This window comes from Grampus griseus (genome assembly GCF_964374135.1).
Source record: "Grampus griseus genome assembly, chromosome: 4".
Taxonomy (NCBI): Eukaryota; Metazoa; Chordata; class Mammalia; order Artiodactyla; family Delphinidae; genus Grampus; species Grampus griseus.
The window spans coordinates 108283816-108300221 of record NC_138997.1 but is presented as its reverse complement, the minus strand read 5'-3'; the positions used below and the strand labels follow the sequence as shown (position 1 = coordinate 108300221).

Sequence of the window (16406 nt, the reverse complement as noted above, 5' to 3'; positions counted from 1 at the left end):
CCCTGTGCAGGGTAAGGAAATTTAACAGAACACATCCCATGTCGTGGGAAAAGGGAAACAGCAATCTGTCAGGTGAGTGCTGTGACAGGGGATCCATGGAGGGCACCAGGCCCCACAGACTCAGGAAGCCAGGCAGGCTTCCTGGAGGAGGCGACAGCTAACTCAGGTCCAGAGGCTGAGTAGGCAAAAAGGCCTGGGGCTGAAGCTGGGGATGGGAGAGGTGGTGATGTTCCAGGCAGAGAGAGCAGCATGTGCAAAGGCCCTGAGGTGAGGGAAGGCATGGCTGGTCCCCCAGCCATTGTCAGGAGCGATGGGATCTCCTTGGGGAGGCTTTCAGTGGGAGCAGGGAAGGTCCATGAGAGATGCTAAGTGTTTGGAGAGAACACGCTGGCTGGTAGGCAGAAGGGGATTTGGGGTCCGACGTGAGCCTGAGGGCTGAGAGGGGGCCTGCGCTGGGTGGTGGTTGTGGAGTGTGGTGGGTGGGGTTTTGAAACGGGAGGGGGTAGAACCAACGTTTGGGAAGTGAAGGGGGAGGAGCCGTGGCTGCTCCCAGTTCCCCAGTCAAGGTGAGCTGGGGCTCTTCCCGTTCGAGGGAAGCCCTTTCTCAGGGAGCTTGAGGCATCGGGGTGTGGGGGGCAGATCTGGGCTGGAGGGGGACGTTTCAGAGAGGGAGAGAGCATAGGGGAGGGTGGAACCCCCAGGGGAGTGCTGAGGAGAGGGGATGGGCAAGGGTGGGGCCTTTGAAAAGGGCGCCAAGAGTCCAGCACGGGCAGCCGCAGCCAGAGGAGGAGGAGGAAGCGTCTGGGCCGTCGGGAAGGGGCGCGTCCACAGCTGGGCAGCAGGCAGGCCCACGGCAGGGAGGTCGTCCGATGGCTTTAGCAGCGAGGAGGTTGAATATACACATTTATACATGTTGTCAAACTGACACCCCTAAAACCTAAAACGTCCCCACAGGGCATTAGCCAGGTGTGTGGACCTCCCACCGTGTCTCAGGTGGGCTCCTCGAAAGAGACACCCACGTGCCTACACCTGAGGAACAGCGGCTCGCCTCCTGCTCACCCCCTCCCAGACCTGAGAACAGGCAGACGGACCCCCATCACCAGCCCATGGCAGGTGCCCCCGCCCGTGCTCTCAGGCCCTCACACCCTGCACGGCCAGACCCCCTTTCACGCCTGCACCCCGTGGTGCCCCCAGCTGCTCAGACACGCCCCAGTGGCTGCAGGGGTGCAGTCCCGCAGGCTGGGTTCGAAATCCCCACTTCTCACCTGTGTGACCTTGGACAAGTGACTTAACTCAGCTGCCATGTCTTCACCTGCTAAATGGGGAGATGCTGCCTTCTCCATGGTGTGGTCATGAGGGGGCCGGACGAGGTCCCAGGCGTGAAGCCGCCAGCACAGCGCTCGGCAGGGTAGAACCCAGGGAGGCTCGCCCGCCTGGCTGCGGGGATCGCAGGGCACACACTCGCAGCCTTCCACATGTATCCACCACGCACACCCACAACCTCCCCCACTTACAGGCTTGCCTGGGCTCACACCCCACACCTACCTGCATGCACGTACGCACGTGTGTGTACCCACGATCCCTGTGCTAACATCTGTCGAAGCTGAAACATCGGGATGGACTTGGAAATTCCATTTCGAGGACCACCTTGGGACATGATGGGGACCCTCTCCGGGCCAGGAGCCTCCTCTTGGAGGACGGCCCCCAGGGAGCTCTTGTTCTCACTAGCTGCGCGCTCTGTCCCTGCTGTTTTCCAGTGGCTGAAGCAAATAGAGGGAACGGAGGCGGCCCTGACCCAGAAGATGCTAGACTTGGAGAAAGAGAAGGTAAGAGATGCAACCCCCTAGGAGGAAGGGGGGTTGACAGCTCAGAGAATTCGCTTCCCAGGAAGGCTTGGCGTGTGTTTCGTATTGATTTGCAATGCATTGCTAAATTTTGCTTTTGCTCTCGTGGCTGTTCTGTGTAAGTATCATCCGTTCACTCAGTTATTCACTTGATACATATTTTTGGAGCCTCTGCTATCCTGGACACTATGTCAGGATTAGGGGTTCAGTAATGAATAGCGGGGTCCCTGCCTTGGCTAGCCTGCAAGCCCTTGGGGGTGTATGCGCGGGAGCTGGCAGCGGCAGCGTCGTGTGGGAGCATTAGGGGAGGCACTTTGGTGGTAGGGGGCACATGGACCAGGGGCTCAGGCACACCAAGGTAGAGCTCCAGGCTTCACTTGCCCCTTCTTGGCCATGAGTTTGGGAGAGACACACTGGACTTTGCTTCCTCATTGCTAATGGGTTTCCTATCTCCGCCTCACTGGGCCATAGGGATGAGAGATACTGGACACATGGCCCGTTTTCACGCTGTGCTTGGCACACGCGGTACCTGATAAACAGTGATGCCAGCTCTTCACCAGGTGCCGTGAGTGTACAGCGGGATCCATCTTCCCCAGCCTGGGGATATCAGAGAAGTCTTCCCAGAAGAGAGGGTTCTTGAGCCTTCAAAGACCAAATCGAGTTTTCTAAGTAGAAATGAGAGGGGAAGGACCAAGGAAGAGCCTAAGGCCTGGAAGCAGCGTGTTGGGTGGGAAGAGCCCTGGGCTGAATCACCAGGCCTGGATGTCTAGTCCCACCTCTGTCACCAGTGAACTGTGGCGTCTAGGGCAAGGCACTGGTCCTCTCTGGCCCTCTGTTTCCTCCTCTATAAAATCAAGTGGCTGCAACTGCTGAGCTCTAAACCTGAAACCCTCCAATCAGTAATAAAAAAGAGATTTGGGTTTCGGAGAGATCACGCTTTCAGGGACTGAGTGACCAGAGAGTGGGGAGGATGCGTGCAGCAGTGAGAATAATCAGGAGGTGGGTGATGCCACTGGTGTGGGGAGGAAGAGCCACATCTGAGAACCAGCCGCATCCAGGGTCCACCGGGATGTGACAAGAGGAATCGAGAAGGATTCCTGTAGCCCGGGGCGTGGGAACCAGGTCAGACACCTGAGAGGAAGGAAGCTGGGAGGAGCTGAGACAGGCTTGATCAAGGCTCCTGGGCCAGCGAGGCTCCTGCTGGGGATTCACGCAGGAGCAAGCAGGGCAGACCTGACATCCCTTCTCACCCAAGCACCTGGCAGGTCCCCAACTCGGTGGGACCGTCACTGTCCATCAAATGTGAGAAGGTTGGCTCTGAAGAGCTGCCCGGTGATGGGTTCTCACACTGACCTTGACCTTGGGCACCTGCTCTTTTCTAGGACCTATTCAGCAGGCAGAAGGGCTACCTGGAGGAGGAGCTAGACTACCGGAAGCAAGCCCTCGACCAGGCTTACCTGGTAGGACCGGAAGTGGGTTGCATGTTCTGATTCTTTAGACTCAGCATTACAGGCTGCTCTTCCTTTTGGGGCTGACGGCACATTTGGGGTCCTTGAAATGCCGCGTGGCGCGATACAGATGCCATCTCCACATTTTCGACTGGTTTCAACCCGAATGACCATACAGATAAATTGTCACTTTTTCCAAATCAGTCATGATTTTTCAAAAGCATTTAGTTAGCTTGGTGGTTTCTTTGGGCATACTTATTCAGTTCTAGTAATCATTGGAGATGAAGGAAAAGAAACTTTCTGCTTATTAATATTTCTTATTAATATTTATTTATGCTTAAAGCCCAGAGTAAGTTTTCCCGTAAATAGCAAAAAGAGACAGTCACAGAGGAACAAAGGTAAAGCCATGAGTGGAGGGTGGGTGACGATCAGAACAAGAATTACTTGTTGTGAGGTCCTGTGCAGCATTGCGCCTGGGTCACAGAACTGGTTCTGGACTTACTGGTGATGAACATGAGGTGGGACCATGCTCAGGTTCATATGGCTTTGAGGGGGCATTTCCAGGATGTCTCCACAGCAGAGCGCACTTGGAGTTCAACACCGCTCTTGCAGGAAGAAGCAGTGAGTATATAGAGTCTGGAGCAAGGCTTTGCTCAGGTCATTTGTAGCTAAAATCATTTTACAAAGTGGGTTTGTACCTAAGCAATGCAGAATCAATAACTAAAAGTCCCCGTCTCCATGAAGACAGAGAGTAGGACGCTGGGCTTAGCACAGGTGGGAGATTCTGGACTTGAAGGCTGGTCCACCTCACTGCGACCCTCGAGCCTTTGTATCCAGGCTCTGAGGCTTGAATCCCCAGGGCAGGGGGCAGCAGATGGAGAAGGTCAGGACGGTTTGAGCCTCACCAAGAAGTGGCATTTCCCCATTCGGTTCTTACTTCTGGGCACGTGCTGTTAAGGGCAATTTAGAAATGAAAACGTACTCATCCTTTTCTTCCCTCTTTCACTTTTTTGGGTTTTCCTTGATTCTGTCCATTCTCCGTCCTTTTGCAAGTGCCCTTTGCCGCTGCACTATACACCACCTCTGTCCTTCCCTGGCCTTCCCCAGAAAGTTCTGAGGAATATGATTTCAGGAGATAACGTAGAAACGCATGGCCCCCAAAGGAGGGAGAGGCTGCCGGAGAATAAGTTTGGAAAACTCTGAGGACTTCTTGGGTCCTAAAGGATGGGCTGAGACTTCAAGAGGAACAGAGCAAGCCATGTCCAAGTTCAGTGGTTCTTGGGGCCCTCTTTCAAGGGACATCTTGCAAGACGGGTGTTTCCCAACGCACTTTGGAAAACTTGGTGTCCGCCTTTGGCTCTCTAAGTGCCATGTGCAGAAAGGCCCTTGGGGACCCTGAGTCCAGGTTCCACAGAGGAGGCCCCTGGGCGTGCTGATCCTGCCACTGGGTAGAAATGACATTCTTACCCAAAGGATATTCCAAAGCCTCAGGTGGGCTTTCAGGCACATGACGAGATTGGAGCTGTGATCAGCGCTCGGCTGATCTGAACGGTCAGGGAAGAAAAGTCCCCAGAGGGTGGCAGTGCCGTGGCCGCGGGCAGAAGGGAGGACAGCAGGTGCCAAAGTCACACCTGTGTTCCTTTGTCGTTGAGCTGAGTGAGATGGTGCAAGGCCACAGTGGAGCTTCCAGAATTGGATGGTGGGGTCCTGGCTGGAAGCTGGCCACATGCGGGTCTCCTAGGAGCCCAGCTGCTGCAGGGGGAGGGGGCGGCCAGCAGGCACAGGCAAGCTCCAGCTCCACGTGGATCCCTTGGCTGTGTCAGCGGACAGATTCCCACCTTCTAGTTCCCCAGGGGCGACGACTAGGGTCAGGACAGGGGAATTTGCTGCCTGCTGGCTAAGATCGGTCTGATGGGCCTGGAATTCCCTTGCGGGGGAGGTTAGCACAGCCATGCTGAAGCCGGGGAGGCTGCAGGAGCAGGTGGCCACAGGCACAGAGGGCCACCCGTGTGGACCCACTGCTTCAAACCTCCTCCTGCGTCTTCATAGCAATTACCATTAAAATGGGAGATTGGTCTATAGCGTCTTTGGAAGAGAAAGAGCTGTTCCTAGCAAGGGACGTGGGTGGGGATTTAGGACGGCAGAGAAGGAGATACTTCTCTCTTCTGCCCCTAGATATTCCCATGAGGGAAATGTATGTAAGTGTCTCGCCGTGAGGCTGAAAAGAAATAACTTCCTCTCATGATGAAAACTCTGAGCTTTCACAAGGATCTCCTCCCCTGGCTACTAGTCTCTCATGTGCTCTGCTAACCAGGGGTGTCTTGGTTTTCAGGGGGAGGAGAGAGCAATGAGGACACTGTCCCCATTTGCTTGGGGTTGAAATTGCTTTTCTAACTAGGCAGCTGAATGCCAAGTGCGTGCCATTTGGGACACATTTTCCACGCTACTCGAGATAAAAGGCGAGATTTGTTCCCAAGCTGGGGGCAGTAAATTGGAAGACAAAAATAAAGACCAGTTGAGTCAAACCTCTCTTTGAATCACACATCTTAAGGGGCGGTTCTTATTGCCCTAGTCCCCTCCTGTACAGAGCACGGTGTCTTGATTGAACAGAGTTAAGAAGTGTTCTCAAAACCGTGTGCACAGGGCTGAAAGGGGCTCCCTCGCCCCCATGCCCACCCCCGAGGCCGCTGGCCGCTCTGCTCGGCCCCTGCATGCCTCCCCTCCCTGCCCAAGATCCCCCAGCTGGGCCTCGCTCGGCTGCAGTGTCCTAGGGGTTCCCGTCCACCCACCTGTGACCTCCCACTGTCTGTGTGATTTGGGCCGCTCAGAAAATCCAGGAGCTGGAGGCCACGCTGTACGATGCACTGCAGCAGGAGCCGGGGCGGCGGGCCAGCGAGGCGCTGAGCGAGGGCCAGCGGGAGGACCTGCAGGCCGCCGTGGAGAAGCTGCGCAGGCAGATCCTGCGGCAGAGCCGGGAGTTTGACAGCCAGATCTTGCGGGAGCGCATGGAGCTGCTGCAGCAGGCCCAGCAGGTAGGGGCAGGGGCCCAGCTGGGCGCCACTGGCCACCATTGGCCACCATCCCCGCTCCTCCACCCCTCCTGTCCCCTGTCGGCACACTGACACCTCTGACGGGCACAGTCGATGGAGAGCTAGCAGGAAATCAAGTTTCCGTGAAGCAGGGAGGTCTTCCCGGGGACGCCCTCATAGCCCACAGGTGAATCCTCAGTGATAGGGAGACGCGGGGCTCTCGGGCCCACTATACCGCCAACTGTTTCTAATCACACACTTAAACAACACAGTCCCCGCCCCAGCTAAATGGTAACACAAACCAAAGCAAGGCGTCCCCTCTTCCTCCGGCATTTGTGTTCTGTTTAAACTCAGGTTCTTGTAACCAGGAGGCGCGGGCTGGACGGTTTGCTCTGGGGCTGATCTTGTGATGACGGCTACTTTGAGGACTGGACCTGTAGGCTGTATTAGTTGTTACCTCTGTATTCCTAAACGTGTTTGGGGTCCTGTGCGAACGTCATGTGCTGCCGAGCACACGGGGACCAGCTTCCCGGGACTCGTGAGGGGGACAAAGATGAGGATGCAGCAGTCGCTCTGGCATGCATTGGGCACGCACTGTTTTAGATCCTTTACCTCACGGCACTCCTGCAGGTGGGATGATTATGTCCATTTTCCTGGTGAGAAAACTGAGGCTCAGGAAGGTTTACTCCCGTGCCTAAAGGTCACACAGCTCATAAGGAATCCTGTCTGTGAGGAAGGATCTAGATAACCAGTGGGGGTCGGTGTCACAGAAGGAGAGAGACAGAGACAGAGAATTGGAAGAAGGAGCAGGTAGAGAGCTGTGTCCGAAGCAGCAGAAGCCCCCATTAGGACTGAGAAGCCAAGATCCCTGGTGGGTTTGGAAGGGGTGTGGGGGGCACAGCCGACTGCATTCCGTTGAGGACTGAAAGGACCGTGATGAAGGGGGAAAGGGTAACTGGAGGTTATGACGGCGAACTCTTCATTCCACACTTGATTTGGGTGAGAGGACTTCGGGCATCCCCCATGACCCTCCACCTGGGCTCCCGCACTGCCCCGTCTGTGCCAGTGTGATCTGCTCGCCAGCTCCTGAGTGACCTGGCTCTGATGGGCATAGCTCCTGAGCTGGTATGATGTCTGGCACATGCTAGGAATGCTGGGGACACCAGGAGGGAGAGGATGGAGATGGAGGGGAGAGAAGGGAAAAGCATGGAGGGGGTGTGACAAGGACACTGTCACTGAACCACCTCTGTTATGGTCACATCGCTAGTGAAAAGTCCCCTGAGGTGGCCGCACCCCAGCGGGACAGATCCCGAGCATCTAGCGTGACTGGGGCTCTTCAGTCGGTGCACACAGAGTGCTGGGGGTATGGGGAGGTCCCTTCCCAGGGCAAGCTGTGAAGGTCCCGATGGAGGGCCCAGCTGAGCCAGGTTTTGAAGGTAAATAGGAAGAAGCCAGGTGGCCATTGGGGGAGCAGTGTTTCAGGCAGCAGCAGAGCAGGGGTGGTCAGCTGGAGTAGCAGTGGTTTAAAAAACAGACCCTGGGACAAGACAGCCTGGCTTTGAACCCTGTTTTCCCACTTATTGGCTGTGTGGCTTTGGACAAGTGACTTAACCTCTCTGGGTCTCACTTTCCTGAGATGGTAATAATGCCTACTCACTGGGATGCTATAAGGTTTAAGTGAACTATTACATGGAAAGTGCTCTCAGTAAGTGTAGGCAGCGTTATTATTGCCAAGTGTAGGCTGTGAGTAGGTGTAGCAGGACCAGGACCAGACCAGGCTAAGAGCTGGATGCTGGATTAGCTAATGCCCAGCACTGGGTATCGTTTGCAGGACTTGCCAACTGAGTGTGAATGAAGGGGTTGATTTCATGTTCAGCAAATCCAGCTCAAAGCAGAGCATTTGTGTATTTGAACCAAAATGTCATTACCCACCTGAGGATCCAGATCTCACGAAGGTGCTGGTTACAGTCTAAGTCCAGAAAGTGTGATGGAGGGGCCAGTGAGCACACCCTAAACCCAAAGGGCAATGCCACATGTGGCCGTGACTCCCTGAAAAGCACCATGTCCCACATACGAAGAGAAAAAGGGACTCAGGTGATTAAAAAAAAAGCAGCAGAAAGCGAGCCATGCTGGCTGTGTGGTCGATTGAGGACTAGTCTCCCTTAAAGAAGAAAATCATTTCAAATACAAGTGTTTTGGAGTGTTTGTGTAAGATCGTATGGGACTAATCACTTCCTTTTCATTTCTCTTGACCTACCTAGTAAATTGCATGTACCTAAGCATGGGGAAAGTTGACTAAGAGCGTGACCCAGGGCTGGGAGCTGCTTTTCCTTTATCTCTGGAACATTTTCAAATCAGTTGAGAATTCTGCTGCGGGTAAATGGTAGATACCCTTCCTCCCACCGAAAATGCCCTCACTCTCATTAATATGCACTGATAGGCGTCTGTCAGCCAATACCAATGACAGATGATATATCACTCTGAGGCATTAGTGAGGTAGGACATGCAAATCAGTTAGTGAGCGCCTGGTGCCTGGGAGGTGTCTAGTAAAAGGAGGACTCTCTTTATATAATTACAAACGTGGATGTTGACACCCGAGGCCGCGTTCTGTTCTGTCCACCCTGGCTACTCAAAGTGTGGTCCATGGAGCATCTCCTGGGAGCTCTTAGAAATGCAGACTCTCAGTGCCCACCCCAGACCTACTGAATAGGATTCTGTGTCTACAAGATTCCCAGGAGATTTCTGTGCAAGTTAAGTTGTTAAATGCTAGTTAGTCTGAGAGATACATGGCTGTGAGTTAGAGAGGGGTGTAAGTGTCTGTATTAGTTTACTTGGGCTGCCATAGCAAAATACTACAGACTGCATGGCTTAAACAACAGAGGTTAGATGTCCAAAATCAAGGCCTGGCTGATTGGGTTGCTGGGGAAGGCTCTTTTCCTGGTTTGCAGACAGCCGCCTTCTCTCTGTGACCCCCACATGGCAAGGGGGATGCGGGGGGCAGATTGGGGCAAAGATGAGAGGGAGAGAGATTGTCCTTTTGTTATAAGACCACCAATCCTACCAGATTAGGGTCCCACCTATGACCTTATTAGGGCTTCAACATAAGAATTTAGAGGGGTCACAATTCCGTCCATAGCAGGTTTCCCGTTACATTTTTGGCTTTGTAAGGAAATGAGTTCTCAAGCCTTCTTCCCTGACTCAGCTCAGGTGAGCCCCTCCTCCATCACATCATGCCACAGAATCCAGGGGAAAGGTTCCACCTCCTCCCTTCTCTGGGCTCAGCTCGGGAACTGTCAGCAAGGCTACGCCCTCCTGGCCTCCTGTTCTTCCTGGGTGGTTCGGAGCAGCTCTAGCTCCAGGCTTTGTCTTAAGGGTCCTGTGTCACCCTGTAGGCAGAAATGCTTGGCCAAACTCTCCCAGTGTGGCACAGATGTAACCGATGATGCCATGACGTTCACAGATTCTTGCTCCCCCCTCTCCCAGCCCAGCATCACACGTGTAATAGCAGCAGGAAGCAGGAGCCCAGGCAGCATCTCAGTGCCTTTGCAAAAGATGCTCAGAGTTCAGAGTACATCTGTTTTACTGGGTGTTTCCTTTAAAGGAATGGGCTGGATTTGGTTCATCCAGGTGATGCCAGGGTAGAGAGACTTTCCTTACAACAAGCCCCGTGACAGCGTGATGCTGGGGACAGAGAGACCCTCCTGTCTCGAGCTTTCATTCAACAGCGTATCACTGGGCACCAGTCATGTGCTGGGCACAGGTCTGGCCGCTGGAGATGGAGCAGTGGGCAAAGTTCCTGCTTTCCTGGGGGGTGTCTTTTCATATCTCACTGAAGGGAAACAGGCAACATGCCTGTAGATATCAGAAACGGTGAGACTTGAGGCTAAAATGATGTGAGAGGTGAGCCATTCAGCTATTTGAAGAAAGAACAGCAAGTACAAAGGCCCTGAGGTGGGAACAGGCTTATTATGCTGGAGAAAATGTTTACATTGTTCATCAGCTGTAGTTTTCAAAAGCAGTTCCCACCACATACAGAATTTTTAAAAGAGACCATCAACCCGAAACAATAGTTGTAATGAGCATTGTTAAAACCCCAGTTTGTAGAGTATCACATGACTTGTAAAACTCTTGGCTATCTAAGTGTTTGACCCAGTTAAATTGATGGGAAACAGAGGCCCAGGGGCCAAAACAACTTGATTAAGGCCAACCCACCTTTAGGAAGCAGTGGCCATTGCGCTAGGGGCCAGTTCTGAGTTCACGTCATACTAATTCCCTGAGGTTTACTACTTGTTTTTGGCAAGTGTTTGTCCTGAATTTGATAGTCTCCAGAAATCTGGCATTAAAAAAAAATAATTTTGAAGAAGCCACATTTCCAATGGGAGAAGGGCGTTAGGAGCCTGAGAATTTCAAACATGCATCCCAGTGATTTTTTTTCCCTCCAGGAACATAAAAACAGCATTTTAAAGCTTCGAATGGAGAGCTACGATGTGGCATTAGTAGCACAGGGTCTTGGGTCAGTCAGGTCTGGATTCAAATCCCCCCGGCCCCACCCAGCGTAACCTGAGACAAGGTACTTCAGCTCTGTGAGCCTCTGGTGGGTGTCCTCATCTGCAGAATGGGGACACTGCCAGCACACATCTCAAGGGTTGAGGTCAATGGAGAATTTCTGTGAAGCATTTGGAAGAGAACCCACCATGAATTAAGCCCTGGACAGATGTCAGCTCCTACCCGCTGCCCTGGGCCTTTCCCACCCAGCCTGGCCTCCACTGTAGGTTCTGTCACTCACAGTAACAAGACCCCTGCTGGAGTCCCCAGCACATGCTGGTCAGGCAAGTGTGGTCCAGGCTGTGCTCCAGGACTGGGAAGAGGGAGAGTGAGATGCCCTTGGCCTTGTAGAGCTCACACGTGGTATAGTGAACACAGAGGCAGGCCCTGGGCAGGGGGTGGCCGTGCCGGGGGTTGGGGGGTGCTGGGAGCCAGGGAGAGACCTGCTGGTGGGGGGGACCTCGACATGTACACCTGAGGGTAGGAAGGAATGGGCCCTGCCCAAAACCCCCCAAGTCTTCCCTTCATTCTTGGAAGAAGATCCCAGGTGTGTGCGCTCTGGCCCTGTGTCACCCCAGCCCTTGTGCCCAGATCCAGCCTTGCATCTGCTGTCTCCCTGCTGGGGACACATTCCTCAAATGTCACCCGAGAGCGGCTGCCCCATGGTCTTGCTTAACCAGCTGCTCCCCTGATTGACTTTTCTTCCTGTCACTTCTCACTACCTGGTCTTTGCTGACTGTCTCCCCACGAGGCTCTGAGGGCCGGGGAGCTGCCGTGTCCCAGTGCCCAGAACAATGCTGAGTGCAAGCACAGCACAGAGGCACAACACAGCACGCACAACACACAGCACACACAACACAACACAGCACACACACACAACACGGCACAGCACACACAATGCACAACACAGTACATATAACACAAGCACACACAACACAACACAGCATACACAACACGGCACAGCACACACAATGCACAACACAATACATGTAGCACACACAACACAACACAGCATACGCAACACAACACGGCACAGCACACACAATGCACAACACAGTACATATAACACACAACTTACAGCACACACAACACAGCATACGCAACAGGGCACAGCACACACAATGCACAACACAATACATATAACACACAGCACACACAGCACAGCATACGCAACACAACACAGTAAATATAACACACAACTCACAGCACACACAACACAACACAGCACACACACACAACACGGCACAGCACACACAATGCACAACACAATACATATAACACACAACCCACAGCACACACAACATAACACAGCATACACAACACAACATGGCACAGCACACACAACACAGCACGCACAGCACAACACACACAACATAACACAGTACAGCACACACAACACAACATAGTACAACACACACACAACACAACACAGCACAGCACTGCCAGGCATTCTGGCAGCACTGAGCTGCATCTGACCCGGCCTGGAGCACCAGCTGCCTGCGTTGATGGGAAGAATGCGTCCCAGTTTGCCCTGGATGGCCCCTGTCCGTTTTGCCTGCATTTGGCCCATGGGATGCAGTGATGTGACGTTATCAGCCTGGCCCCAGTGGGCATTTCAGTTTTCAAGCCCTATTAAGTAAGGGGAAAAGTGGGTGCAGGAAAAAAATCAATCAGCCCATGGTACATTTCCCAACAGAACGATTCTGCATATTTGCAAAATGTTCTCCCGGCGTGAAGATTGGAGTCGATCCACTCATATAAACTTGCTTTGTCCTCTCCCTCCCAGGCTTTACTCCCCAGCACCGCTGGCCTGCACCACAGATATCTGCTGGGACCACAAGCAATTGCAGTACCACCCTCACCCCTCACTGCCCCTCCCTGCCAATCCATCCACTGCACCGCAGAAGCCTTCCTAACACGGCATAGCGCCACCCCTCCCCAAAGATCCTCCCTGGCTCCCCCGTGCCCGGAAGATGAAGTCTGGGTTGCTTAGCCTCGCACCCTGAGCCCCTGGGCCCTGTGCTCACCTCTACAAATGCACTGGCTGCCTCTCTCACGAGCTTCTCCTGCTCCATGTCACACCATTTTCGTGTGCAATTTTTCTAACATCTACATACCAGGCTCTGTTCTAGGTGCTGGGCATACAGCACTTGCTCTCATGAAGCTTATATTCCAGTGCAGGGAGACAGATCAGTGATGGCACATAGAAGGGGCTCCATAAATGTTGGTTCACTGATGGTCACACCAACCCTCTGAGTGGGAGCCATTGATGCAGTTTCACAGGTGAGGTGAGTTCTCAGAGAGGGTAAGCAACTTGCCCAAGGTCACACAGCCAGGAAGTAGCAGAGCTGGAATGTGAACCCATGTCATGAGATGACAAAGCTCTTAAGCACTGCCCCTTCCAGCCTCCCATGACTGGATGAGAGACTGACCCTAGTTATTAAAAAAATTCAGGAAAGACTAGAATGAGAATCAGCTTCTCAGGCTGAGTTTTTTTAAATAAAAATATTTATTTACTTTTTTTTCACTTAATCTTTTAAAAAAAATTATATTGGGGCATAGTTGATTTACAATGTTGTATTAGTTTCAGGTGTACAGCAAAGTGATTCAATTATACATATGCATATATCCATTTTTTTCAGATTCTTTTCCCATATAGGTTATTACAGAATATTGAGTAGAGTTCCCTGTGCTACACAGTAGATCCTTGTTGATGATCTATTACATATATATTAGTGTGTATATGTTAATCCCAAACTCCTAATTTATCCCCCCCCATCTTTCCCTTTTGGTAACCATAAGTTTGTTTTCAAAGTCTGTGAATCTGTTTCTCTTTTGTAAATAAGTGCAAAAAATGGGCAGAAGATCTAAACAGACATTTCTCCAAAGAAGACATACAGATGGTCAAAAAGCACATGAAAAGATGCTCAACATCACTAATTATTAGAGAAATGCAAATCAAAACTACAATGAGGTATCACCTCACACTGGTCAGAATGGCCATCATTAAAAAGTCTATAAACAATAAATGCTAGAGAGGGTGTGGAGAAAAGGGAGCCCTCCTGCACTGTTAGTGGGAATGTAAATTGTACAGCCACTATGGAGAACAGTATGGAGGTTCCTCAAAAAAACTAAAAATAGAGCTACCATATGATCCAGCAATCCCACTCCTGGCATATATCCAGAGAAAACCATACTTTGAAAAGATACATGCACCCCAGTGTCTATTCGTAGAAGCACTGTTTACAATAGCCAAGACATGGAAGCAACCTAAATGTCCATCAACTGATGAATGGATAAAGAAGATGTGGTACATATGTACAATGGAATATTACTCAGCCATAAAAAAGAATGAAATAATGCCATTTGCAGCAAGAAGGATGAACCTAGAGATTATCATGCTAAGTCAGTCAGAGAAAAACAGATATCATATGATATCACTTATATTTGGAATCTAAAAAAATGATACAAATGGACTCAGGCTGATTTTTAAAGCCCAGAAGTTGTTCCTGGGAGATTTTTGCAAATCCTTCGAAAGCTGTAAAGCATTGTCCTCCCTCCACGTGGCATTGTGATTTGCAAGGCACGTTCCCCCAGGTCCCCATTTCACCCCCAGGATTACAGGGTCACTGTGCAGTTATTACAGAAGAGGCGTTCCACACAGAGAGATTATTTGATTACATGACTCTCCAAAGTCCACCCTCTGGTAAATTGGGGACCCGGGATCCAAGCAAGGGTCTAGCCGAGTTCTGTGCTCATTCTCAGATGCTCTCTGCCTGCCCGCCTTGCAAGGGGGTCTCTGGAGGGTGGTCACAGTCTCCCTCAGGTGGAAGAGAATTAGAAACATACTAGGTTTCTCGTCCTTTATAGAGCAGGTACTCTCTGCCGACTTTGCTATAAGTACTTTGCACAGGTTCACTTGCTAAATCCTCAGATGTGGGCAGCACTATTACCCCCAATTTACAGATAAGGAAACCAAGGCCAGAGAGGCTGAACTACTTGCCCAAGGTCACATATCTGAGAGCAGAAGTATTTTTCATCTCTCTTCCGTGCCAATCCATCTTCTGTTTTGCTGCCAGTGTGATCTTTCCAGAATCAAAATTCTCATTATTTTCTTACTTGAAATCCTTCATGAGTTCTCCATGACACCCCCAAATCTGCAAGTTCCTCATCGGGACATTCCAGACCCTCTGAGCTCTGCCCCCCTGCACTCCCAGCTCCCTGCACACACACACAACATTCCTTCTGCCTGGAGTTCCCTTCCCTCTTTGGCGTCTGGAAAACCACAGAGGGCTGGGTTTTGTGTTTCCTCTGGACCCCCCAGCCCACACTTCAACTCCTTACACCCCTCACCTCTGCTCAAGTGTGATCTTCCCTGAGCACCCCTATGAAATAGCACCCCATTCCTTCCTTACCTCTGCTCGACTTTCTCCATGACATCTGTATTCATCCAGGGCACCATCTGTGTATTTGCGTAATACCATCGTCTGAACCTGATGGGACCACACACTCGAGGCCCCGGGCATACTGAGCCATATTTGCCGAGTGGGTGAATGTGCCCACAGTGGTGGTTCTCAGGGTGGGGTCCCCCGACCAGCAGCAACCGCATCACCTGGGGACCTGTGAGGAATACAGCTTCTCAGTCCCACCCTGAACTGCTGAGTCAGAAACCCTGGGGAAGGGCTCCTGGGACCCGTAGGGCCTCCAGGGGATGCCGATCTGAGTTTGAGAATCTGGACAGAAGGCTTCTCCGGACTGATGGTGGTCCACATGCTTAATTCGGGCTGACCTGAGTCGCCGCCCTTCAGCCCGACAGCGTTCTCCAGAGGAGTGAGGTCTCCGTGTGCATTCAGGGTCGGCAAGGCTGTAGCCAGCTAAGCAGCTGTCCGGGGGTATCAGCCCTTGAGGGGTATTGAAGTGCTACTGGACACATGACAATCTGGAAAAGGCTGTACTTGCCAGACCCCCTGGGTGGGATGCTGTGTGGAACTGGAAGGAACAGATGGATAAACCACCGAGGCTTGGTGTGCACCCCCAGGGGCATTCGGCAGGCGCAGAGCCAAGTAGGTGACCAACTGTCCCTGTTTCCCTGGGACTGATGAGTTTCTCAGGACTCTGGACTTTCAGTGCTAAAACCAGGAAAGTCCCAGGCAAATGGGGACAGTTTGTCATCCTAAAACCTAGCACTACGTGGGCTTCTGAGAATCTGAGTGGACGCTACAGCCATGCCCACCACTGGCACTCATCTCTGCACCAGCTCTGAGGCTCCAGCTAAATAAATCTTGGACAAGTCATTTGGTGCTGCTTCAAATCCATGATCTTTATTAACCTGCCCCAGGCACCTCCGTGTCCTGGTCTAGTCTTGATGTTTATGTTTTGAAAAGAGTACGCGCTGTATAATTCCATTACGGTGCATTTCAAGAAGAGGCAAAGTCTACTTTTAGTGACAGAGGTCATAATAGAGTCCCATGGGGGCCTGAGGGAGCCTCCTGGGTGCTGGGGAAGCCCTCAGTCTTGATTCACGGGGTGGAGAGACAGGC

General features: G+C 52.1%; 1 protein-coding gene across 2 annotated transcripts in view; it reads left to right on the top strand.

Moving 5' to 3' along the window:
* Positions 1–16406, top strand: part of JAKMIP1 (janus kinase and microtubule interacting protein 1) — a gene marked incomplete at both ends in the record, with an annotated part of 70251 nt that overhangs the window by 50989 nt on the left and 2856 nt on the right. Inside the window, 3 exons of one of the 2 annotated variants that reach the window (XM_082653814.1) lie at positions 1758–1826; positions 3227–3304; positions 6121–6324. In XM_082653814.1, the coding sequence (XP_082509940.1) occupies positions 1758–1826; positions 3227–3304; positions 6121–6324 (351 nt within the window). Of the gene's footprint in view, positions 1–1757; positions 1827–3226; positions 3317–6120; positions 6325–16406 lie in introns of both variants that reach the window. The other variant, XM_082653813.1, reaches the window with a different exon arrangement.